At 43.4% G+C, this 25,735-nt stretch overlaps 2 protein-coding genes across 3 annotated transcripts; both read right to left on the reverse strand.

Annotated features, from left to right (window-relative positions):
- Positions 1 to 2,872: 2,872 nt before the first annotated feature.
- LOC119269082 lies at positions 2,873 to 4,237 on the reverse strand. Its single transcript, XM_037550833.1, has 4 exons — positions 3,918 to 4,237; positions 3,741 to 3,790; positions 3,359 to 3,440; positions 2,873 to 3,245 (listed from the first exon to the last, which is right to left on the reverse strand). The coding sequence occupies exons 1-4, from the start codon at positions 4,099 to 4,101 to the stop codon at positions 3,199 to 3,201; spliced, it is 363 nt and encodes a 120-aa protein (XP_037406730.1). The 5' UTR covers positions 4,102 to 4,237; the 3' UTR covers positions 2,873 to 3,198.
- Positions 4,238 to 5,710: 1,473 nt separating this feature from the next.
- On the reverse strand, positions 5,711 to 13,276 carry LOC119269083 (mitochondrial import inner membrane translocase subunit TIM50-like). 2 transcript variants are annotated; one of them, XR_005133446.1, is made up of 11 exons: positions 12,804 to 13,276; positions 12,616 to 12,704; positions 12,145 to 12,181; positions 11,481 to 11,542; positions 11,271 to 11,384; positions 10,294 to 10,398; positions 10,113 to 10,211; positions 8,385 to 8,541; positions 8,198 to 8,288; positions 5,934 to 6,062; positions 5,711 to 5,846 (listed from the first exon to the last, which is right to left on the reverse strand). XR_005133446.1 is itself a non-coding variant. In XM_037550834.1 (11 exons), exons 1-10 carry the CDS (start codon positions 13,078 to 13,080, stop codon positions 6,005 to 6,007), a joined length of 1,089 nt encoding a protein of 362 aa, XP_037406731.1. In that variant the 5' UTR covers positions 13,081 to 13,276; the 3' UTR covers positions 5,711 to 5,891; positions 5,990 to 6,004. The 2 variants fall into 2 exon arrangements, 1 of the variants encoding a protein (XP_037406731.1); XM_037550834.1 differs by having other exon boundaries at positions 5,711 to 5,891; positions 5,990 to 6,062.
- Between the last annotated feature and the right edge of the window lie 12,459 nt (positions 13,277 to 25,735).

The following is a 25,735-nucleotide window of genomic DNA, read 5'->3' on the forward strand; positions in this document are numbered from 1 at the left end:
ACGGTCTCATCAAACACCACATCCCTAGATATGTAAACTCGTCCGGTTTGCACATCTAAGCACTTGACCCCTTTGGGTTGTGGACTATAACCAATGAACACACACTGTTTTGAGCGAAAGGAAAGTTTTCTAGCGTTGTAGGGTCGAAGATTGGGCCAACATGCACACGCAAAAACTCGGAGGGAGGCATAGTTCGGTGTGGTTTGCAAAAGCCGTTCTGTAGGTGTTTGGTAGTTGATGACACGTCTTGGAAGAATATTAATGAGATGTGTGGCAGTGAGGAAGGCTTCATCCCAGAACTTTAATGGCATGGAGGCATTGGCAAGTAGGGAAAGACCAACTTCAACAATATGACGATGCTTGTGTTCAGCGGAACCATTTTGCTGGTGCGCGTGAGGACAAGAAACATGATGGGAAATTGCCAATTTTTGGGAAAACGAGTTTAGTTTCTCATACTCACCACCCCAGTCCGATTGGACTGTGATAATTTTGCTATCAAACTTTCGTTCAACAAGTGCTTGGAAATTTTGGAAAACTTGAAACACATCAGATTTATGTTTAATAAGATAGATCCATGTATACTTGCTATAATCATCAATGAAGCTTACATAGTATTTGTGTCGACCAACAGAAGTGGGTGCTTGCCCCCATACATTAGAAAAAATGAGTTCTAATGGTTTGGAAGAAACACTAGTTGACACGGGATATGGGAGTTGATGACTTTTTGCTTTTTGACATGAATCACACGATGTTTCACTACTAGGATCACCAACAAAAGGGAGCTTATTTTTTTAAAAGCACTCGTTGAACAATAGTAAAAGAAGGATGTCCTAATCAATCATGCCACCTTGCCGAAGATAATTGGGTGACACCAAAAGCTTGTTTATTTGAGCTCCTAAAGCGAGGGATCAACGGATAGAGCCCTCCAATGCATCTACCTCTGTAGAGCACCTTCCTCGTTGCCAGATCCTTAATCAAAAAGAAGAAGGGGTAAAACTCTAAGTAATACATGATTGTCTAGAGCAATGCGATGTACAGAAAGAAGTTTTTTTAGCATGAGGAGCATGAATGATATTTTTAAGATGAATAGGACGGCTAGGGGTTTTGATAATTGATTGACAAACATGATCTATTCTCATACCTGATCCATCTGGACCATGGATTTGGTCGTGGCCGCGATATTTCTCACGGGTCGTCAACTTCTCCAGCTCTCCTGTGAGGTGGTTAGTTGCGCAGTTGTCGACGTACCAGTTGGTGTCAACACCATACTGAGCCGCAGCAGCAACTTTTTCTTCTTGAGCATCATCATTGAAGCAGTATCAGCAGTCCCTTGCGCTGTGACCGATCTTGCCACAGATCTGGCACTGGATCGGATCATTGTTGGCCTTGTTGCTGTTGGACGAGCCACCACCTGGACGAGCACCCTTGTTGTTGTTGTAGAAGGGGCGCCCGCCGGTGGTCTTCTTCTTCTTATAGCCACCGCCACCACCGCCTTGCTTCTGTTCTCTCCCCCTGCCATAGCCACGAGGGGGAGCTCCACCACGACGGGCAGAGTTTGCCGAAGACTTGAAGCCCACATCATGGCCTCCTGTGAGCAGCTCGACTCGCTGATCGAAGTTGCACACTTGGGAATAGAGTGCGTCGACGGTGACCGGCTCCGTGCGGGCATCTAGGGCCGAGACAAGAGGATTGTAGTCGAGGTCCAGCCCCGCCAGCAGGAAAGAGACGAGTTCGTCTTCATCCAGTGGCTTCCCCGCTGCAACAAGCTCGTTTGCGTGGATACGCATCTGGGAGAAGTACACCGGTGCAGATTGGTTGCCCTTTTTGGCATTGGATAGGGAGATCCAAATATTATTAATATGTGAGCGTGATTGAGAAGCAAACATATTACCCAATGATGTCCAGAGTGCTCGTGCCGTCCTGATGGAAACGACCGAGACCAGTAGCTCCTTTGACATGTTGTTCATGAGGTCCCCGAGGACCTACTGGTCCTGACGCATCCAGGCTTCATACGCCGGGTTGATGACGACTTGGTCCTTGCCCTCCTTGTCCTTCACGGTGAGCGTCTTCTCTGGTTCAGCAGTGGTGCCATCCAGATAGCCGTAAAGGCCCGCCCCCGAGGAAGTGCGGCAGGATCTACGCCTTTCACAGGAGGTAGTTCTCGCGGGTAAGCTTCTCTGTGATGGATCCAAGGCCAGAGAGAGTTGGCGTGGAGGAGGACGACATGGTTTTTCTGTGGAGAGATCGATCTAGGCTTTTGTGGTTTATGACGAGAAGGAAGAGGATGCTCTGATTACCATGTGGAAATCGATAAGAGGAAGCGTATCACCCTCGTTGGAGGGCCGCGTGTATTTATAAATTGATGGGGCTTATCCCATAGGCGCATACATTTGTTTAAGTTACATTCTTGGAGAACAAGAGAGGTGGAGATAGAATCTTTTCAACTACCTACAGGAGATAAAAACATAACAGAAAGATTACATGCGTGACGCCTAGAGATAGCTACGAATATCTTCAACAATGTTACCTTTCTCTCTTCTTTAATTGTCTGCCAACATCAGCATGTTTGCTAATTCCGAGTACATGATACCGGCTAAGATACCATCACTATGGCCAACCTAATATCTCCACAATGAATCCGGCAAAAAATGGAAAACGATAAATCCCAAACGTTCAGGGTTTGACCATAACAAATTAAACGTTTTTTATGACAATTTTAGCGACATGGGGATGACAAGTTTACTTGACATGACTGAGTATGGAATTGTCATAGAAAACGTTCGATTTACCATGCTCAAATCCCGAACATTCAGTCGTTATCGGGTGCAAAAAACGAGAAGTTAGTGCGACGAAGACGTGCGACCAGCTGATCTGAAAGATAAGCTCCACGCACGGCAGAATAGCAGTAGGAGTATTACTTTGCAGCGTGAGTCACTGCGCACCATGAGGACTAGCATGATCTCGAATAGCAGCAACGCACCGTGATGCACTTTTTGATCGGTGTTTGGCCATTTCTAGTCGAGAATATGCATAATCAACTCTACAACAGTCTGAAGTGCTTCTTTTAATTCGGAACGACCAGTCTAACTTGCTTTACTGAAACGCAATTAAACACATTGTACTGACCACAATGGCCTTACAGTCTCCCATCCATACTTCTATCTAGAGATGATCGAGGTGACATGTGATTGACGATTTTCACCCTTTGAAGAATCTTCTCCACGACTGCCATGGAAGAAAACCACCTGACAAAGAAGCAGGACAGCACAGCGTCACAATGTCTGCACACCGAAGAGTAAACAAAAATCTGCTCTCGCTTCAGGAGAAGTGCAGTGAAACTGAAGCATAGAGTGCATACCACACCCTTGGCATCGAACATATAGATTTTCCTTCATTACGAGGCCAGAGCCTCCACAGATCTCACATTTCTTTTGTTCAATCTAAACAAAGAGAAGAGCATCCATTATAAAGCAAAGTGTAGCAATAATGACCAAGTTTGAAAGGGGATATATCAGCTGTGGATCCGGTGCCCTGGCTCATAGGCCTGGCCGTTCGAAGAATACTGCTACAACCCTAAGTAAACTATTAATATTCCTTAGCGGCTGGTTAGCAGTGCTGCGTTGAATTTAGATGGCAAAGGGCGCTAATTTTCTGCGCAACAGATTAAATATTTCCTGCAGCCAATGAATAGCAAGCACGTACGGCCTCAAAGAAGGGCAAGAAACAGAGCCAGAACTCACAATTCTTTTGCTGAACTCGACCCCTGCAACGACGAAGGGCGTCACTCCAGCTGCAGGAGGAAGTGGGCCGAAAGCCGGCAGATACCGTCAGATACAAGAGTTACTCGGAGGGGAGGGGAGGAACTAGCAATATGTAGCTAGGAGAGAAACAAATGAAGCGTTCACGCATGGGCCGACCTACAGCACCGACGACGATCTGCCAGGTGACCTCCGCGCCCGGGAGGTCGGCAACGGCTGCGGCGGCCGAAGGCCCGTCAACGGCTCGGACGCGGACGGTAGGAGCTCTCTTGCCGACGCTGCCGAGGAAGAGGTCGTTGCGCCCGGGGCCCGGCAGGCACGGGGGGAACGCGCGCGCCTGCATCGCCGCCGTGCCGCTCCTACTGCCCCTTTGCAATGGTCTTTGCCCGGTGCTCTGCGCTAGTGTGGACGCGCGCGTCCAAGATTATGCGATGGAAACACGCGCGAGGGAGAGAGGGCTCCGGACTCGGCCACGCGATGCTCCCGCGTCCACGATAAACCCAAGCGGCTCGTCCGCGCTGTGGGGCCTGCGGCTCGCGGCAGCAGAAATGCGTTTTGGTGCTTTTTTTAAAAAAATAAATCAAAACAAATGTTTTGAAGTTTCAAAATGTTCTGAAAAAATGCACATTGTCATATGATGTACTTCCTCCGTTCCTAAATATAAGTCTTTTTAAACATTTCAAATAGACTACAACATACCATATGTAGACATATTTTATAGTGTATTTTCATTCATTTTGCTTCGTATGTAGTCATTTGTTGAAATCTCTAAAAAGACTTATATTTAGAAACGGAGGGAGTGTACTGCATGTTTGCAAATTTCCATGAGAAAATACATCGACACATGAGCTACACAGAAATGACAAATTAATTATTTTGAAAACAGTATAAAACCAATGATTTTAACCTTTTTTTTTGCTCCACTTGCTTCTCTATTTCTTCCTGAATGCCCATCATCATCATGCATTTCAGCATCTTTGCCGTCTGAATCCTACGAATTGACGAACTCTTTGTATATGAATTCGTCAAAGTCCTTGTTCTCATAGTCATCATCCAACAAATCCATCGTTTGCCTAAAAATGACGTACCGGGGCAGCAGAGCGGCGTCTGGTGCCAGCGACCTTGTCCGGCAATAGCTGCGCCGTGGGTTGAAGGCGGCGTCTGAGCTAGGATATGGTGGGGGAGCTAGAAAGGGGCGGTGTGGACAAGGCAGAATAGACGAAAGGAAGATGGCAAGCCAAGCTAGGTAGAAGATTTGGAGTGCTTACATTTTAAAGGCATGGTATTGAAACTAACAAAAACAGTACTCCCTCATATATTATGGGACGGAGGGTACATATGGATTGGAGAGAGTAGTTTCAAAATATTTTTTCAGAATTTTCACCAGGACCAGTATCAGCCGTCCAAATAAAGAGGTAAACCTACCACCATATAGGGTTCAGGAATACCACTAACATAACAAACAATTATTAAACCACATTAGTTGATGGAAAATGCACAGGAGCTCCTGGGTGCTTCACCCCCTATATGAATATCAAATCCAAAAAATACCAGAAAATTAAAAAAAAACATGGAATCTTGGGATTTCAAACCTGTGTGCCCAATCTACTCCCGTGTGAAGTTTCCTGGAAAATTACCAAGAAATGTATCCATGGCAAAGAAAATACAGTCCGACCTATCACCCATCCAAACAGTTTTTTGTATGTAGGATTTTTTTATCTTTTTTACCGAGAGTACCATGAATATCATTTTTTCACAAAACTCTACACAGGACTAGATTGGGCACCCAGATTTGATATCCCAAACTACCAGATTCTATTTTAGTTTTTCCAGTACTTTTTTCGAATTTAATGTTCATATAGGGGGATGGAGCACCCAGGAGCCAAAAATCCGTGTCCATCAGTTGACATTGTAAAACCGCACTTTTTTTTTTGCTGGGTAACAGCAATCAATGAAATATAATACTGGAAGCTTGTTTTAACAAATTATCATATTGTCAAATGTCAACAAAGTGAACTTTAAATTGACATGCGCCTCGCATGATCATAAAATGCTCATATAGCTTGGTCAGACATCAGTCCAAGACACCTATAGTAATTGAAACATGACGCAATTACCAAAAGTAGGCGATTCCTGAAAAATCAAAGTTGACAAAATTACAAAGACAAGTCTTACAGTTATAAAAAAGGTTCTAGGTATATTGAAGTTGGTGGAATGATCTGCTTCCCTACCAGCAGATTCACTCATCATCGCCGCCAAATGCGTCCATGTTGTTGTTTTTGTTCTTTTTGTTCATACACGCGCCTGCAAAATGATGGATTGTGTTCTTAGAACCTCTTAATCAAACAAAGGATCCCAGGACAACCATGTGAATAAGCAAATATCAAAAGTTGAGAAGTGCCATCAAGTTCATATATACTTTGGTGGCTGGGTTGTTAGCAATTCATATTTCAGACACGTTAAATTTCTTCACCGAGCATTACAGTTCTACAACAAAGTGGAAGTTTGGAAGTTCCTAAAGCAGTACCAAAACCTACTAAGGTAAAAACCTAACTTCCTTTTGATCCCGTCAGATTAGGTCTGGAAAAAAGGAAGCTAAGCAGCACTTCAACACTTCAGGAAATCTCCACTTTGTCGAAGATTGCTCTGAATAGTAGCTGAAAAACAAGCTACGTAGCACTTCACACCTAAACTGATTGCTGGAGCCTACCAGGATTATACACTACAAAAAGCTGGAAACTAAAATATCAACCACAGACACCCATCATACATAGCGAGGATATCTAAATAGTAAATATTACCCCTCAGAAACAAAACCAATATGATTGGTGGATTAACATGTACTCCCTCTGTGAACTAATATAAGACTGTTTAGATCACTAGTATAGACCAATATAATCGGTTCTTCATTTTGATCCATATCTTATTCAATTCCTATAAATAACAATCCTATATACATATGAAATAATATCTACTTGACATCGGATGAGTTTGATTTGTAATTGGTACAAAATAAAAAATGATATGCTGGCAATAAACTTGATCATTTCGAAGGGCCTAGTTGGTTAAAAGCTAACTTTGCCACAACTAAGCCAAAAAAAAGTAATGATTTACCCCTCAAGACAGTGGTAAAAAATATACTGGTATTAAAGAAAAAAACGAGTCTGTACTCATGAGTAATGTGACTAGTAAAGTCACAGGCCACAACTGTGGCAGCCAACCGAACACTCACTCACCTAAGAAATTATGTGTGCCTCACCTTAGGTCAGGCAACCTTTGGCGGCTGGAAACCAAACAGTCCCCAAGTGACTGACAGTTGTTGAAGGTTAATTATTGTGCATGTTGATTTACATTTATAATTTAATCTGGCCGCATATTTTTCAAAGTTGGCAAGCAGGGCCTAAGAGAGTGATTATCAAACAGTGCATTCTAATGCACACAATCAGTTGCTGCATGTGTTTAAGACTTTAGATCATCGGAAAGGGGGATTTTCAGGATATGCTACCACTTGCCTCACTGACGCGCGGTAGGATGCGCTGAAAACACAACTTAAGTGAGTGGCATGTGCTAATTCTTTTTATCAAAAATCCTGCGAACTGCAGCTTCTCACTTGCATTATGGAAGTTACTATGTTCTTCGGTGTTATAATTATGATTCAGCTTCATACACACACACACACACACACACACACACACACACACATATATATATGTATGTATGTATGTATAGTTTAAGTACCAAGTAGGTTGTCCACTTTACGTCCACTGCTTGATACTTTTGGACGAATGGTACGTCTCTCACTAAGGAGCAAGGCAGCGAGCGTACACCAGAATTAAACTAAAACATTTTAAGCGTCTGCATGTTCACCAGGACAACCAGAAAATGTAAAAAACAAGTCAAAGGCAAAGTTTAGTTCAGTTCATCCTAAAATATGGGTCTGCTTTGAAAATATGGTCAAAACTACCTTTAGCAGACTTCATTGAGAATATATCATCAGTATATAACATGGTCATAAACCTGTCATGCGTAACCAAATTAAGGTTGTCCAAAAATTCTGTTATGGCAGCATGAGCAAGGAAACTCTCAACCTTTTTTTGTCCCGGCAAGAACAAAAACAATCACTATCAATCATGACGGCAAGAGTAGCTTGTGTACTTTGGTTAACTTGATCGATTACTTTCTTGTTGAACAAACTGTTGCATGATGCCCAGTTTAGTGTGACAACCAATATTTTGTTTCTTCGCAGCACGGACCCAACTCACTAAACAGCTCTGCCGAGCTGATCGAGTGTGATGCATAAACTTGTAGTCGTAACACTATTTGTTAGCTTTGGAAAGCATTGCACAGGTTGGATTCACCTTATATTCCAAGAATAGATTACCTACACTACATCTGGAAGCAACTAGAAGCCTGTAGCTGATACAAATACAATTGCTTACCTTGAACGCTCAAGAAATTCAGCAGCAATGTCACGGCCTTCAAAGGATGCAAGGACAGGTCTGATGTCAGAAACTCTTGCCGTAGCGACAACTGCAGGATTTGTTAATTTATCAAGATTCCAAAGGTGGCAACACCTAGCAGAACACAAAAACTGGAAGGAAAAACATTCAATTCCATATAGCTTACATTCAAGCAATGGAATAAGATCAATCAGTTGAGTGTCCTCAGCTTCAAGCTTCCATGGTTTGATCGGCAAACAATTTTCAGGCTGCAGGCATGAGTCAAGAGCATGCCCACTGATATAAATAACTCGTGCAGGGTCTCTATTCAGCTTTGACAAATCCTAATAAATGACAACATAATGTAAGATGGGACAATTGCATAGCACTGCAGAACATCAGATACCTTAAAAATCAGGAAAGATCACATTGCCTCAATAAATATGTTACTATATAAGACCTTATAGTATTGACAGGTTTTTCGAATAATATTTACCACATTTCAATAGGATTGAACAAGCATTATTCATCACCAAAAGAATGACTTGGTGGGGAATTGTCAGCACACTATTCAGTAACTAATCACCAGATATAAGCAGCATGATCTACCATAAGGTGATTGTATTAAAATGAATTTCCATGATTAATCTCCATAGAATTTATTTTGACTAGACAACTTCTCAAGGCACATAATATGTAACTGAAAAAGTGGGGAGAAATAACCAGTACATGATGCCAGGGGTGTTCAAAAACAGTTTCCTCAAACCGTCCAAAAACTGCCACGGTCCATCCACTCATTTTTTTACACTGCCCAAATAGCTCAAGCCGGTCAATACAATTACGACTCTACTAGGCTATCAAGTAGCCGGGTTAGACATTTTGTCCCAATTCGTGATTGAACACCCCTACATGAGGCCTTAGCCCTATCAATACATATGGGATGATTGCAGCGCCTCCCAGTTAGGTCTGGTAATGGGCCTAGTTCATCAGGGCCTAAAAGGGCTAGGGTCCTCTAACGCACTCGCATCCAGACGCTTTGAAATAGGCCACAGTTAATAAGGTAGGACCGGATTGGATTATGCTTTAGAATGAGTTGGGTAAGGGTCAGAGTCTGGTTTATACACCAAGGGGGAGGTCCATTCCAGTCAAAAGGGGGGGGCCCACAGCAGTCCAACGGCAATGATGCCAGCAGCACACTCCTGGCGCCAGCGACGCAAAATCGGTGGCAGCATGAATGTCATTAGAAACCCCAAAATAGTGCAAAAGCATATATGCACATAAAGCTATGCAACTCTCTATATGTTGCAAAAAAGAAAAACTTGTAAGAGAAGGCATTACTCGTGCATAATAGCATGTCTCTATAACCCAACCTATAGGGGCGACACAGTGGTGCTGTAAAAAAAATTAAACTACAACAGTGTAAACATGTGACAACTCTAAAAAAATAATTAAAGTTCTATCAAAAACAAAAATGCATGATGCAATTCATGATCACTAATAATTTTGTGCAACAGATAACAAACCTTGTCAAGATGTAAGAAAAGTAAAAGTATGTGCGACCAGTTCTAGCATTTAGCATATTGAGATCCATGTTGTGCCAACATATAACCTAGCATCTTCTAAATTACTAGGAAAAGTATACATTTCAAAAGACATCACACAGGATACATAAGACTTATCTGACAGATAGGGGGATTTAAATTAAAGCATCAATAACATAAACTGTTTCACCCAATATGTAACATATTAACTAATTTTCCAGATTGATGGGTATTGAGCTACACAATTAACAACAGAAGCAGCAGGCAAGATCCCCATACACAATATGTAACATAGGAGTATTTACGAACTTTCTAGAGTGATGGCTGTTGAGCTACACAATTAACGACAGGAGCAGCAGGTAAGATCCCCATACCCGATAGTGTTTTCCATTCACATATTTAGTTGCAACTCTTGATAGCCTGTGCCGGACACAGCCTTTTGCATCCAGTCTTTCCATAACAGGATCAACGTACTACACATGTAACAAAGTTTCATTTGAGTTAGATTTTGCACATACACACACACACACTGAATAGTTAAAGAATAAAACTTACCATACTTAATTGATCAGAATACACAACAACTTCATAGAACTTCGCAAGATGTTCCAAAAAGGCATCCACTCCTGGTCTCTTAAAAGTCCTCCATCCTCTCTCACGCTATAAATATATATGGAAAACAGTTATTATAAATAATTCTTCATCAACCAATATTCAGCACCGGGGGGCGGGGGGAGGGGGCAACAAATAAAGCCTGCATACTATACAAAACTAAAATAGGGAGGCTTATACAGAGGGGGGAAATCAACCATGTGTTACCAATGAATCTAGTACATATTTTATCTTTTGAGTTTCTATACACCTCGCTTTAGTAAATTGGGTTTTCATCATTTATGCCATCGGTTGTGTCTCACTACTCACTTTTGCCACTAGGAATTTTCAACTGCTCAAAAATGCCATCGCTTTGTTAGACACATGTTCAAAAATGCCATTGGGCACCATTATTGTGATCTCAAATCTCTTTTGCCATGTTATAATGACATAAATACCTATGAACCAGCATGCCAACTCTCCTTCTATCTTACTACAATAAAGTGTGGGGCCCACTTGATCCCAACGATGTTCTTATTTTCCTATAAAATTATTCGCTTGGTTACTCCTGACAAGCGGGGCCACACTTATCATTGTGAGATAGAGAGAACTGACATGTGGGTCTAGGCTTATTTTTGTCATATAACATGGTCAATGAGTTTGATGTGAAAATAACGATGTCTAATGGCATTTTTGAGGAAACATCTAACGGAACGATGGCATTTTTGAGCAAACATCTCACGGATCGATGGCATTTTTGAGTAGTTGTAACTTCTAATGGTAAAACTGAATAGTGGGACACAACTAGTGGCAAAAATGATAAAAACCCTAGTAAATTTGTGGTATATTAACAGATTTACTCATACAGTCATACACTTATACATGAGCGGCAGGCATAGCAAACAACAAGATTCTAAACTTCATAGGAAACACGAGTTCACCTTCCAATCTGAGTATACAAGAGTCTCATTCAGATCCAGAACTATGGTAAAGACATGCTGTTCTTGAGGAGGTAGATCTGGAAGGAGTTTTTCTGATGATGGTTCAACAAATCCCTGCAGTGCATATAATTGTTAGTATCATAAAGAACGGATAATTTACAATATAAAAGATGGATCACCAATAGCAAAAGTTCTATCTTTTTTACTAACCTGAATTTGATCTTCAATTTGGCTCCTGACATCCAAGTACAGGTCAATAGCAGCAGCAGGAACTGCAGAACAGAACATACAGTTTATACTAAGCCGGCAAAAAGAAGGAATGACTCAACCGATAAGGAACATAGGCAGACAGTTAACAAATAATGTAGTAATAGATGTTAACTGAAGAGCCTATCTAGCTGGTCAGGTTAATCAATAAGCTCATCTCATGCTCCTTCCGAGTGATGTGCATTTGTAGAGCAATCTAGAATGTGCTTATACAAACATTATCATGCAATGATTAACAGCCAGGTTGAATAGATTATAGCCAACAATTTTAGTACCAATGACACACCTCTTCATACAAATTGATCGCAGTAAATGAAAACATATAATTTGATGCATACAGTCTAACGATACGCAAACTCCTGTTAATAAAGAAATGTGTTCCCTAGCCACTGTAAACTACTTAAAAGTGGAGAGACTTGGTTATTCACTGGTGTGTGAGAAAAATATTCCAAGGTTGCCTGGAAGCTGCCAGTTTATGTACCAAGCAATCATAACAGGATCGTGAGTTGCTCATTAGGTGGCTGAAGAAAATGTCTGCACGATAATTGGCAATCTGTATCCAAGAGGTAACAGTAAAGACAAGGAATGAGTGTGCAGTAGTCCCTACCTTTCACAGTTTCTGAATAAGCCATAGCCTTAAACTTCTGCACACATGAAAAGCCATAATTGTCAGACAAGATTGACGGTAGATATCCAGTGGAGAAAGTTATTGCTGCACACTACTTCAGGTTTTCTCAAACCCCCACAATGCAAGCCTCCCATAGAACATCATGTTCCAGACCAAAAGATTTCCGCATCCTTCTAATGCATGCCAATTCCTTGCTACTCGAACCAAACGACCAAATATTTTATTCCAGAAAGTGTAAGCTCCTACATAGGGGATGATGCAAATCACAACAACAAAAATACTACTACCATGCATGATATGTTACAAGTTTATTGCGCACCTCATCAGATCCCAAGTTCACATTTCCTAATCTCATCCAAATGCTGCTGCTTAATGTTTATGCAGTCACGCACGCAACTGAACAAACAACAGGATAAAACAACACGAGCACCAAAAAACATGATATGTAACCTCAAAGCCGGACAAGTCCTCGCTGATTGGGAGCTTCGAGTTCTTCCGGAACTCCCGCGTCATCTGATCCACTTCATCCACGGAATAAGCTACAGAGACGAAAACACGAATCACTCCCTACGAATCACACGCGCGACACCAGACCAAACCGAGCGATCCTGCGGAGGAATACGGATCGGAGATCGCACCGTATGTGACATAGCCTGTGGCGCCGAGCGCGGCGGTGACGGCGGTGAAGATACCGGCCTTAAGCAGACGGAAGGAGCTGCGGGTCCCCGAAGGCGGCGCCGGGGAGGGATCGCCAGCGGCGGCCGCCTCCTTGGGAGCGGAAGATGCGTCGGCGCCGGCAGGCGCCTCCTTCGAAGCGAGGGATGCGGCGGCGGCGGCGGCGGGTGAAATGGTGGAGAAGGGGGCGGCGGAGGACCTGAGCGTGAGGGCGAAGCGCGACCTCGCGATGCGGGACATGGCGCGGCTTGCGAGAGGGGCAAGGAATGTGGGAGGGTCGTCGGATTTTGGTTTGGCTCGCGCCGAGGGTTTAAGGAGAGAGGGGGCTGACTGGGTGCCTGAGCCCGAGCCCGAGGAGGGGGGGAGAGGAAGGAGGCGGCGGCGAGGCGATGGGCGAAGGAGGTGGAAGAGTCAGGGTCTCGGAGACTGACTGTTGCAAGCTGCCCCCACTTGTCAGCGGCTAGCAATTTCTCCAGGGCTCGGGAGAGTGGCATATGCGTGCACGATGCGTTTTGGAGGGGGCAGGCCACAGGCATGCGGGCCAGATGCTGGCGCGATTGCTAGCCCATTACGAGCAGTATAATAAATATAGTGCTCGCCTACAGGCCGGCCCATTTACGAGAGTGTAGAGAAGCATTAAGCTGTTTTAGAAAGTTTCCAGAACATTCTGTCCGGTTTTGGGAAGTTTTTTTTGCGAGATCGGTTTTGGGAAGGTTCCAGAACCTTCCATCAGGTTTTGTTTCTTCCTTTCTTTATTTTTATTTTTTCCCTTCCCCTTTTTCGGTTTCTTTCTGTTTTTATTTTTTTATGTTTCTTCTTTTTTCTTTTTATTATCCATTTTTTACACTTATTTTTCAATAACTAACGATTTTTTTCCAAATTCGCGAAACTATGATCCTTTTTAAAATTTATGAATATTTTAATTTCATGAACATTTTAAAAATATGTATATTTTAATATGTGGACATTATTTAAAATTCGTGAACATTTTTTTGAATTCATGGATATTTTGAACATTTTTTCAAATTCGACAACTGGCGGTTTCAACGAAATAAATTAATTTTAAAATGAAAAAAGAAACTTTTTTAGTGCCCACGTACACACATATCATAATTGTTTTCTTATTTCCAGCCTATGTCAATGACTGTCCAACTGGAGCAGAGGTGCAATCGATGGGTCGGCCCAATTGGAGCACCATCCTTGTTTTCTTACTTAAGTTCTTTGAAAAGCCTTGTTCCCTCGAGACGACATCTCTTACTCGTGGTGTAGCATTTTACATGATGGTTAGGCAAAGGTTATATTTTGGCGTATCGGTGATGGCACAAATGCTAAAATATGGTCCTTCCCATGGATTCCTATGGCCCAGTCCAAGAAAGTGATCATGCCACAAGATCCTAGTTTACTTGACTATATCAGTGACCTGATTATCCTAGTGACAGGAAGCCAGGATGAGAGCTTGGCGTGAAAGAAGTTCTGGTCGGATGATACAAGGCATATACTGCAAAATTATTGTTGCCACTTTGGTAGCAAAGCGATTCACTCCTTTTGACATGCATATAGGTTGCATGTGCAACTCTCTCATGTAGAGCGTAATGGAGCTTTGAACAGTAGCTCAACCACTACATGGAACCTGGACTTGTGTGACAATCCATCTTGAAAATGCAGACGATAAATCAGATACAAAAGCATGATTCCCTTATAGTCTAAACAAATTTGATGAGAAGGGGAGTAAAGTTTGAAAATACGAAATGCATATTTTTGTGGGCGAGTGGACGAAGACGGTGCACACATGTTCCTTAGGTGCAAGGAAGACGTGAAGTTCCAACTGAAGATGTGGTTTTCTCAAATCGATGTAGTTGTCTGTCGCCATGAGGTGAACATGGTAGCTCATGAGTTAGCGAGAGAAGGGTCTTTGTGTTTGCCTTATACTAATCTTTGTTGAACATCTGATATACCACTCGGAGTTGTTGTTTTTCATTTGGGTGATATACCCAGACATGGTTAAGTAATAAAATTAGGACTCCGATAAGTGGCACATGTGTGGCACGAAGCAATTTCGCCCTGGCAGTTTTTGATGGCCAGTTTAGTTACCCGAGGATGGCAATTTTAGTTGTGAAGCATGGCAACTTTCTGTTTGGATGGCAAATTTTAGTTTTTTTATATATTTTTTTGCATGGCAAACTTAGTTGTAAAAAGGGCAGGGGCGGTGTTACTTCGTGCCACATGTGTGGCACTTAACATTTGGGTAAAATTATGATTTCCCCTTAAAAACTCTAGAAATCCTCTTTGGATGAAAATTTAAAGAGCGCACAAAAAAGTAGGAAAATTTTAGTATAAAAAACATGGATTCTAAATAGTAGTATACATTTTGTTTAGATGTGCCCTTTTTGTTGGCAAATGTATGAAATTAAACCAATATGGAGAGAGCCTCCTAGTGCAATGGCAAGTAGCCATTGGCATGGTAAATCTTCTCTACTCTTATAAAAGGCTCAATTGGTGATGATGGTGTGTCTACCATCCGTCATTTCTGACCATTGATCTGCATCTAATGATTATGAGGTAAGTTGTGGTCTTTTTGAAACAATAGCCGACTTGTCTGCTTCAATTTGTAGAAAACCTCTTATTTTCCTTTGTCTTCGAGGCACTGGTAGGTTTGTGTCTAGATTTTTTTGGGGATCGTGTGGGTGAGGATGTTGTACAATGGAAGGTTAGTTGCCATGAAGGTTGAAAAGCTATACATGATCACACATTTAAGGTTTATAATTGTTCAATTGAAAACCTAAAATTGGTAAATTAATAGTTTCTCTTGGTTGGTTGACTATATGGCGTGGGGACTTAAGTGGGAAACTACTAGCTAGTGAACTGGAATTATGTGTACTTGGGGTTTAGAGGCTCCATATGTGTGATTTTAATGTAGAAATTCATCTATTTGAAAACTTTGCAAATCAAAAGATGATGGGTTTTGTTGGAGTTGATCCCACTCAGGGTGGTTGGGAGGGGGAGGGGGTGACGGGGGCATCTATCGTACAACTGACTGAAAGTTCTTGTATTTTTACGTCAAAATTAATGCATAAGATGAAACGTATATGTTTTTTATACATAAATAGAGTCATTGACCATTCGATCAAAAGGTATTTTTGCTTTCATCTTTCGGATTTTGTGATCTCCAAACGTTCAAAATTGTGTCCCGGGGTTGACGTGTCCAACACCGCTAGTTCGATATATCACCTGTATGTCGAGCTAGATCAAATCAAGGGTCTATCACGAGCCCAGAATTGTGACGTCACAACGATTTCGCTATAGGACTAGTATGGGATTAGTTTTCTCGTGTCCACATGTGTTGTTGCTGTGTCAATATGTTGAAGGAAATATTCCCTAAAGGCAATAATAAAGTTGTTATTTTATATTTCCTTATTTATGATAAATGTTTATTATTCATGCTAGAATCGTATTGATCGGAAACCTTAATACATATGTGAATACATAGATAAACACTATGTCCCTAGTGAGCCTCTACTTGACTAGCTCATTGATCAAAGATGGTTAAGGTTTCCTAACCATGGACATGAGTTGTCATTTGATAACGGGATAACATCATTAGGAGAATGATGTGATGGACACGAGCCATCCGTTAGCTTAGCATAATGATCGTTCAGGTTTATTGTTATTGCTTTCTTCATGTCAAATACATATTCCTTCGAATATGAGATTATGCAACTCACAAATACCGGAGGAATTCCTTGTGTGCTATCAAACCTCACAACGTAACTGGGTGATTATAAAGATGCTCTACAGGTATCTCCGAAGGTGTTTGTTGAGTTGGCATAGATAGAGATTAGAATTTGTCACTCCGAGTATCAGAGAGGTATCTCTGGGCCCTCTCGGTAATACACATCATAATCTTGCAAGCAAAAGACTAAGGAGTTGGTTGATACGTCTCCAACGTCTCTATAATTTTTATATTATCTATTTTGTATGTTTTATATGCATTAATTGTAACGCCCACGATGCGGCTATATCTCCCATGTGTCGAAGCACGACTTAGAGGCATAACCGCATTGTAAGCAATGTCGCAAGTGGGGTAATCTTCACACAACCCATGTACTGAATAAGAAAAGAGATACATAATTGGCTTACAATCGCCACGTCACACCATAACATAAATATACCATTATAATCATCCAGGTACAATCAAGGTCCGACTACGGAACCAAAATAAAGACAACCCCAAATGCATAATGTCCCCGATCGCCCCAACTGGGCTCCACTACGGATCGTCTAGAAAGGAAACATAGTATCGTCCTGAGTCCTCATCGAACTCCCACTTGAGCTTAGTCGTATCTCCTGGAGCGGTATCATCAATCCTTGCATCTGGTTTTGAAAGGAATCTGTGAGTCACGGGGACTCAGCAATCTCACACCCTCGCAATCAAGACTATTTAAGCTTATAGGTAAGGTAAAAGGTATGAGGTGGAGCTGCAGCAAGCACTAGCATATATGGTGGCTAACATACGCAAATGAGAGCGAGAAGAGAAGGCAAGGCATGGTCGAGAATCTATGATCAAGAAGTGATCCTAGAACAACCTAAGTTCAAACATAACTCGAGACCGTGTTCTCTTCCCGGACTTCGCTGAAAAGAGACCATCACGGCTACACACGTTGTTGATTCATTTTAATTAAGTTAAGTTTCATGTTATCTACAACCGAACATTAACAAATTCCCATCTGCCCATAACCGCGGGCACGAGTTTCGAAAGTTCAAATCCCTGCAGGGGTGTCCCAACTTAGCCCATCACAAGCTCTCACGGTCAACGAAGGATATTCCTTCTCCCAAGACAATCCGATCAGACTCGGAATCCCGGTTACAAGAAATCTCGACAATGGTAAAACAAGTCCAGCAAGACCACCCGCTGTGCCGACAAATCCCGATAGGAGCTGCACATATCTCATTCTCAGGGCACACCGGATGAACACTACGTACAACTAAAACCAACCCTCGAGTTTCCCCGAGGTGGCGCTGCAAGTGGCTCTATTTTGGACCAACACTCAGAGGAGCACTGGCTCGGGGGTTTAAAATAAAGATGACACTTGAGTCTGCGGAACCCAAGGGAAAAAGAGGCTAGGTGGCAAATGGTAAAACCAAGGTTGGGCATTGCTGGAGGAGTTTTATTCAAGGCGAACTGTCAAAAGGTTCCCATTATAACCAAACCATGTAAGGAACGCAAAATCAAGGAACATAACACCGGTATGACGGAAACTAGGGCGGCAAGAGTGGAACAAAACACCAGGCATAAGGCCGAGCCTTCCACCCTTTACCAAGTATATAGATGCATTAAGATAGACAAGATATAATAATGATATCCCAACAATAAACATGTTCCAACAAGGAACAAACTCCAATCTTCACCTGCAACTAGCAATGCTATAAGAGGGGCTGAGCAAAGCGGTAACATAGCCAAACAATGATTTGCTAGGACAAGGTGGGTTAGAGGTTTGACATGGCAATATGGGAGGCATGATAAGCAAGTGGTAGGTATCGTAGCATAGGCATAGCAAAAGAGCGAGCATCTAGCAAGAAAAGATATAAGTAATTTCGAGGGTATGGTCATCTTGCCTGCAAAGTTCTCCGATTTGACGTTAGCTTGATCCTCGTAAACGTACTCAACGGGCTCCTCGAACACGTACTCGTCTCCCGGCTCTACCCAAAGCAAGAACACAAGCAAAGGGAGACACAATCAACCACGGTGCAATGCACAAACAACAAGATGCAAAACATGGCATGATATGCAGGATGTGATATGCGATGCATATGCATGTTTTGGAAAGGAAGGATTGAACCTGGCCTCAACTTGGAAAACCAAGAGTGCCACTAGAAAGAGGAGTTGATTTCGGTCGAAATCGATATAAAGATCACCGGAATCTGATGCACGGTTTGCAAATGACAAGCAAAACAAATATGGCACCGATCTGCGATTAACAGCACGAGGCCATCTAAATGCATCAAGAAAAACAAGCTACTGCACGCTAACATAACAACAAAACACATGACAGTGATCCACTCAAGATGCTTGACAAAAGATGAACACTGAGCTACGGCTAATTCACTCAATAGCAGGTTCAAACAAGCATGGCAAAAGTTCAAAAGATACCAGGTTACAGACTTAGTGAAAATAACAACATGTCAGGAATTTAACATCAGGAAGCAATGTTTAGAGCACGATAACAACATGCTATAGGAACATATCATGGCAAAACAAGGCATGACATGAAGCTACTCAAAGCATACAACAAAAGTCCCTTACTGACCATGAGCCAAAAGGGATCAGAAAATACAATGGCAACCATGTGAACATAGCAACTTTCTTAACAGATTCAGACTTAGCAGAAAAACTGGAACATGGCAAAACAGATTCACGTGGGCATGTTTACGAGCTCAATGCACTCACCACAAGGCATTGCATGACAAACTAAGCATACACCCAGCAAGTAGACATGGCATAGAAGCTAAACATGGCAATAACAACCTCATAGCATGCATGGATCAACTACAACAACCTCGGCAAAATTGCTTAACATGTAAACATTCTGCCAGGAACATTTTATAGCCAAAGTACAGCTCGATTGAGTCAAGCTAGGGTGCTCCATAATTGCAAACAAAGACATGGATGGATAGAGCATAATAATATCTCCAAAGCATCCTAACTGAACATGCTCAAAAGAGGCATGGATCACTCTGTAGCAACAATAATACAAGGCATAAAAATATTAACAAGGCAAAGACTTGGAAGATTTCTGAGTCCCTGAAATCAGCAACATTACGAGAGCTACTTTGCATGCTTGTGCTAGTCACCACAGAGATCACAAAAATACATGGCATACACCCCTGTAAAGATGACATGGCATACTTTAAAACACATGTAGGGCTCAAGATCATAGGAGGCACACATTAAACATGGCAAAAATGACAAATGTCCAAATCCTGATAAGAATCTGAAACTAATATTACATAGCACTCTTGCAACAACATTTAGGGCATCAAGATGAACTCAAATGAACATGGTGCATTGGAATGAAATGAAGTACACGTCGAGACGAACAATTTGATATGCTACACGCCCAAAACGGAGCCACGGGGATGAAGTTATGATGCGATGAAGGAGGCATAAAAATATGAATAGGGACGAGGACTTAGTGAAAATTAGACCTCTCGGGATCTAGGGTTCGTCCGGGGCACGCAATCCGAGGAGCGGCCGGAGGTTCGCCGGAGAAGCTGCCGGAGAGGAGGGAGTAGCCGGCGAGGGTCAGGGGCGCCGGATCCGGTCCGGGCCGACCGGATCCACGGCGAGACGGCGGCGGAGGAAGCCGGCGAGGCGGTGCTGCGCGCGGCGCTGTGGAGTGGTGGCGCCGGCGGCAACCTTGGACGGCGGCGGGGCGGCGGATCTCGCGGCAGGGAGGAGCCGGGCGGCGTGCGGGATGGTTGGCGGCGTGGGATCCGGGCGGCGGGGCGAGGCGCGCCCGGGCCGGGGAGAGCGGGCCTCGGCGGGCCGCGGCGGGCCGCGGCGGCACGCTGGACGGGTGGCGGCGGAAGCGACACGTGGCGGCTCAGGATTCGCTGGAAAGCGGCGGCGGCGGGCGTGTCCGGCGCGCGAAGGAAGAGGGGGGCTAGGGTTAGGGTAGAAATGACCCGAGATTTTTGGTGGAGGAACCTTTTTATAGGTAGAGGGAGCTAGGAGGCTCCAAATTGAGCACGGTTTGCGGCCACGCGATCGTGATCGAACGACCGAGATCATGGAGGGGTTTTAGGTGGGTTTTGGGCCACTTTGGAGAGGTGTTGGGCTGCAACACACACGAGGCCTTTTTGGTTCCTCGGTTAACCGTTGGAATATCAAACGAAGTCCAAATGGCACGAAACTTAACAGGCGGTATACCGGTAGTAAACCAAGGCCGCTTGGCAAGTCTCAGTCCAATCCGAGAACATTTAACACCCGCACACAAAAAGAGGTAAAAGGAGACACCGTAGGACATAGGAGCGCTGGAATGCAAAACGGACAACGGGGAAAATTCTTGGATGCATGAGAAGAACATGTATGCGAATGCGATGCACATGATGACATGATATGAGATGCATGACAAGGACAAAAGCAACATGAAGACAAAAACCCAACAACGAAGAATATCATAACTTAGTGCCGGAACTGGCAAGAGTTGGAATACAAATATGGCAGGTTACATATGGGGCGTTACAACACTCCACCACTACGAAAGGATCTCGTCCCGAGATCTAGGCCTAGAAAAACTCCGGATATTCAGAACGGAGGTGGTCCTCGCGTTCCCAGGTGGCTTCATGGTCGAAATGATGTGACCACTTCACTTTCAGGAATTTGATAGACTTGTTGCGAGTCTTGCGCTCAGTTTCTTCAAGAATAGAAACGGGATGCTCATGGTAAGACAGGTCTTCTTGGAGATCAATCTCTTCGAAGTTGATGGTGCGGTCAGGAGTCTTGAAACAGTTGCGGAGCTGAGACACGTGCAACACGTCGTGCACGTTTGCAAAGTTGGATGGAAACTCAAGTTGATAGGTGAGATCGCCTCTTTTGCCGATGATCTTGAAAGGACCCACATATCTAGGGGCAAGCTTCCCTTTGATACCGAAGCGACGAGTACCTTTCATTGGAGAGACGCGGAGGTAGACATGGTCTCCGATCTCGAAAGCCAAGTCACGATGCTTGCTATCATAGTAACTCTTCTGGCGCGATTGCGCGGCTTTGAGATTTTCACGAATGACTTTGCACATTTCTTCAGCCTCTGTGATCAAGTCATTTCCAAGAAGTTTGCGTTCACCAGTCTCTGACCAATTAAGAGGAGTACGACACTTCCTGCCATACAGGATCTCGAATGGGGCCTTGCCCGAACTCGCTTGGAAGTTATTGTTGTAGGATAACTCGACATATGGAAGACAATCTTCCCACTTTGTAAGTGCATCTAGTGCCACCCCTAGTTGGTTTTGGAGTATTGACGACAAACCTAGTTGAGGGACTAATGTGTTTGTGAGAATTGCAGGATAACACAGGTAGAAGTCCCTCATTGATTCGGTTTTCCTACCAGAGATGACCCCTAAAAATGTATGAAGACATTGAAGTCAAAGGTGGTATATGAAGATATTCACATTGAAGACTATGACAAGAGAAGACACCACATGAAGCCTATGGAGCTCGAAGACTTAGATCTTTCGTAGTTCTCTTTCTTCTGTGTTGAGTCATAGGAACCACCATACTGTTAAGTGGGGTCCAAGAGAACCAGTCAGAATGACTGAAGTGATGCCTAACCAAAACCTATGTCTTCGAGTGAAGACTATGAGAGCGAATCTTGTCCAGAGTTGGACAAGTCAGCTTTGCTTGAAGCCCAAGTAAAGTTGTCGTGTGAGTTTGAAATCTGACCGTTGGAACACGTGTCAGTTCCTTAGTGACCCAGGGTCATTTCGGATAAATCAGGTCGGGTTGCCAAGTGGCTATAAATAGCCCACCCCCTACAACCATAAACGGTTGGCTGCTCAGATTTAGAGTACGGCTTTTGTCGTTTGAGAGCAACCCACCTCGAAGCCTTTGAGAGAGAATTCCTTGCGAGGATAAAGCCCTAACCACCCAGAGCCAAAGAGAATTAGGCATCACTTAAGTCTTATTGTCTGTGTGATCTGAAGACTTATTACACTTGAGGACTGTGCATCCTCCAGCCGGTTAGGCGTCGCGTTCTGAGCATCCAAGAGACATTGTGGATTGTCGGTGAACGAAGTCTGTGAAGGTTTGGGAGTCTACCTTGAAGACTTACCAGAGTGATTGGGCGAGGTCTGTGTGACCTTAGCTCAAGGGGAATACGGTGAGGACTGGGTGTCCTGAGCTGCGTGTTCAGGGCTGGGTGTCCGGGACTGTGTGTCCTAAGGTTTAAATACCTAGCCGCCCTAACCAGACGTACAGTTGTCACAACAACTGGAATTGGTCCAACAATCATTGTCTTCAGCGAGTCATTGGTTTCATCTTCCCTTCCCTTTACTTACTGTTACTCCTTGTGAAGTCATTGTATGTTCGCACTATCTTTTGTCTTCACTGAGTGACTGCGTGTTCTGTGTGGCTTCACAATATCTTCCTACCTGATCCTTACTACATTGCTGCTATTAGTCATTGTGCTTTCACTCTATTGAATACTTGACTATGGCTTGCCTAGTGTAGTCTACCTTCCGCTGCAGGGTAATAGGTTTATTTCTATCGTTTGTCTTCATAACTTCCACGTTTTGAAGACTTTCATAAAAATTGCCTATTCACCCCCCCCTCTAGTCGATATAACGCATTTTCAATTGGTATCAGAGCGAGGTGCTCCTTTGTTCTGTGTGATTCGGTTTAACCACCTGGAGTTTTAGCTATGTCGACTGCAGGAATAATTAAAGTCTCCGCTGCGTGCCCCGTCTTCGATGGAACTGAATATCCCTACTAGAAGAATAAGATGCACATGCATCTTGAAGCCATTGACGTCGACCTATGGTATGTTGTCAAGAACAGCGTTCCCAAGGCTGGAGAAGGTGTCACTGCTGCTGATGTCAAGAAGTTCGTTCAACTGGACTCTACTGCCAAGAATATCATCTGTGGTCATCTGACCAAAGGATAGTATGGCCGTGTGAGTGCTTTGGAAACATCTAAGCTCGTCTGGGACTGGCTCTCCAAGGTCAATGAAGGCGTCTCAACCCAGAGAGATCAGAGAATCAGTGTCCTTCGCAACCTCTTCAACCGCTTCAAGCGAAATGACAATGAGAATGTCCAGCTCACATTTGACCGACTCACTGACATCACAAATGAGCTTCAAGCCCTCGGCGCTACTGAGATCACCAAACATGAAGTCGTCAAGACACTACTGAGATCACTTGATAGTTCGTTTGACACCCTAGCCCTGATGATTCAAGAACGTCCTGATTTCAAGGCACTCGATCCGTCTGACATACTTGAGAGACTCAACACACATGAGTTTCAGCTTTCTGAGAAAAGAGATATCTACGGTCCAAACTATGGGCGAACTCGTGCCTTGAAGGCGAAAGCTGTCTCCTCATCTGAAGAAGAATCTGACAGCAGTTCGGATGATCCTGAAGACATTGGAAGGGAACTTGCTATGCTTGTGAAGAAGTTCCAAAAATTCACCAAGAAGAAAGGTTTCAGAAAGTCTTCCCGATCAAGCTCAAGGAATGATGAAGCTTCTGCTCACAACTACAAGAAGAAAACATGTCACAAGTGCAAGAAACCTGGCCACTTCATCTCTGAGTGTCCACAGTGGGACAATGAGAACAAAAAGAAGAAGAAGAGCAAGGAATATGACTCTGACGACAAGAAGAAGAAGAAATACTCAAAGTCTTCTTCCAAGTCTTCCTCAAAGTATTCATCACACAAGAAGAGCTCATCTGGCAAGGCACGTGCGTTTGTTGGCAAGGAAATGGATTCAGAGGAGGAGTCCGCTTCTGAGGAGGCGGAGGTGGAGTCTGAGGAGGAGTCCGATTCAGGCGTCGCAAGTCTGGCTACAACATACGTTGCCAAGTCCATCTTCAACACTGAAGACAATGACTTCATCACCGACACCGATGCAAATGACAAGGACTACTCCGCTTCTACCTACTGCTTCATGGCACGCGGTGCCAAGGTAAACACACGCACTACTCACTATCAAACATCTAGTGACGATGACTCTGATTGTGGTTCAAAACCCAGCTACAAAACACTTGCTAAAATTGCAACTGAACAACAGAAAGCTATGGAACATATTCAAAAACTGTTAGACAGAAGCGATGATCTGTTAGGTGCTGAAATGACTCGATCTGAATCCCTAATTGAAGACATAAAAAATCTTCACGTTAAGTATGAGGAACTTGAAAGTCGTCATGGAACTCTCTCAACAACTCGTGAAAAGCTTTCCTATGATTATCTTCAAAGGAAGCAAGATCTTGAGAAATTGAGAGCGACTCATGAAGATCTTCAAAAGGAAAACAAGTCACTTCGCGCCAAACAGATTAGTGCCGCTAAGGAAGGATTTGAACCACCATGTCTTAAATGCATTGAGCGTGATAATGCTACTTCTGTTGCTGAATGTTCTACTGCTACTACTGTTGCAATATCTTCAACTGTTGATGTGGTAACTAACCCCTCTACTGAGGATACCACTGCTATTGCTGATGAGAATGCTAGGTTGAAGACATTTCTTGAAACAGGGATGTACAAAAGTCTTAAAGGGCATCAGACACTATGTGATGTCCTCAAAAAGCAGATTCTGAACCAAAACCCGAGGAAAGAGGGTGTTGGGTTCGTAAGGAAAATGAATGCTGATGGCTCTTACTGGAAACCTGAGCAGTACCCCAAAACCACGTGGGTTGCTGCAAAGGAACCTTCAGCAGATCCATCCAATCTATCTGGCTTCACTTGTGCTAACCCCATTATCATTGATGAATCCTTTGATGCAAACTATAAACTGTTTAAGAATCAGAATGGTGAAGTGTTTGCCAGGTACATTGGTACTAACTGCAGGAATGGACCGCCAATGAAGAAGATCTAGGTTCCTAAAAGGTGTCTGGAGAATCTTCCTGTGAATGTCATCATGACACCTCACGTGAAGAAGACAAACCTCAGACCAAAGGCTTCATACGGTCCAAAGGCTTCATACAGACAGAGGACTCACCTGAGTCACACTAACGCAAATGTTTTGCAGGGAAACCATACTCAGGCATATGAATATGAGAGCAGTTCATCAAACCGCCATGTTCATAAGACCAAGAACTATTCTGCTTATTCTTATGAGTACTATTGTCCTCCTGCAAGACTGTTTGCTAGGGCTCCAAAGCCAAAGTTCTCAGATGCTGCACTTAGACTTAT

The sequence above is a fragment of the Triticum dicoccoides genome, chromosome 3A (genome assembly GCF_002162155.2).
Source record: "Triticum dicoccoides isolate Atlit2015 ecotype Zavitan chromosome 3A, WEW_v2.0, whole genome shotgun sequence".
Taxonomy (NCBI): domain Eukaryota; kingdom Viridiplantae; phylum Streptophyta; class Magnoliopsida; order Poales; family Poaceae; genus Triticum; species Triticum dicoccoides.

Excerpts from the sequence above, each read along its gene's own strand:
- LOC119269082 (XM_037550833.1), bottom strand. The coding sequence starts at position 4,101 with ATGCAGGCGCGCGCGTTCCCCCCGTGCCTGCCGGGCCCCGGGCGCAAC. Across the intron at positions 3,791-3,917 it reads GATCGTCGTCGGTGCTGTAG|CTGGAGTGACGCCCTTCGTC; the intron begins GTCGGCCCATGC and ends TTCCTCCTGCAG. Across the intron at positions 3,246-3,358 it reads TGTTCGATGCCAAGGGTGTG|GTGGTTTTCTTCCATGGCAG; the intron begins GTATGCACTCTA and ends CTTCTTTGTCAG.
- LOC119269083 (XM_037550834.1), bottom strand. The coding sequence starts at position 13,080 with ATGTCCCGCATCGCGAGGTCGCGCTTCGCCCTCACGCTCAGGTCCTCC. Across the intron at positions 11,385-11,480 it reads AAATTGAAGATCAAATTCAG|GGATTTGTTGAACCATCATC; the intron begins GTTAGTAAAAAA and ends TATGCACTGCAG. Across the intron at positions 8,289-8,384 it reads TCTTATTCCATTGCTTGAAT|TTGTCGCTACGGCAAGAGTT; the intron begins GTAAGCTATATG and ends CAAATCCTGCAG.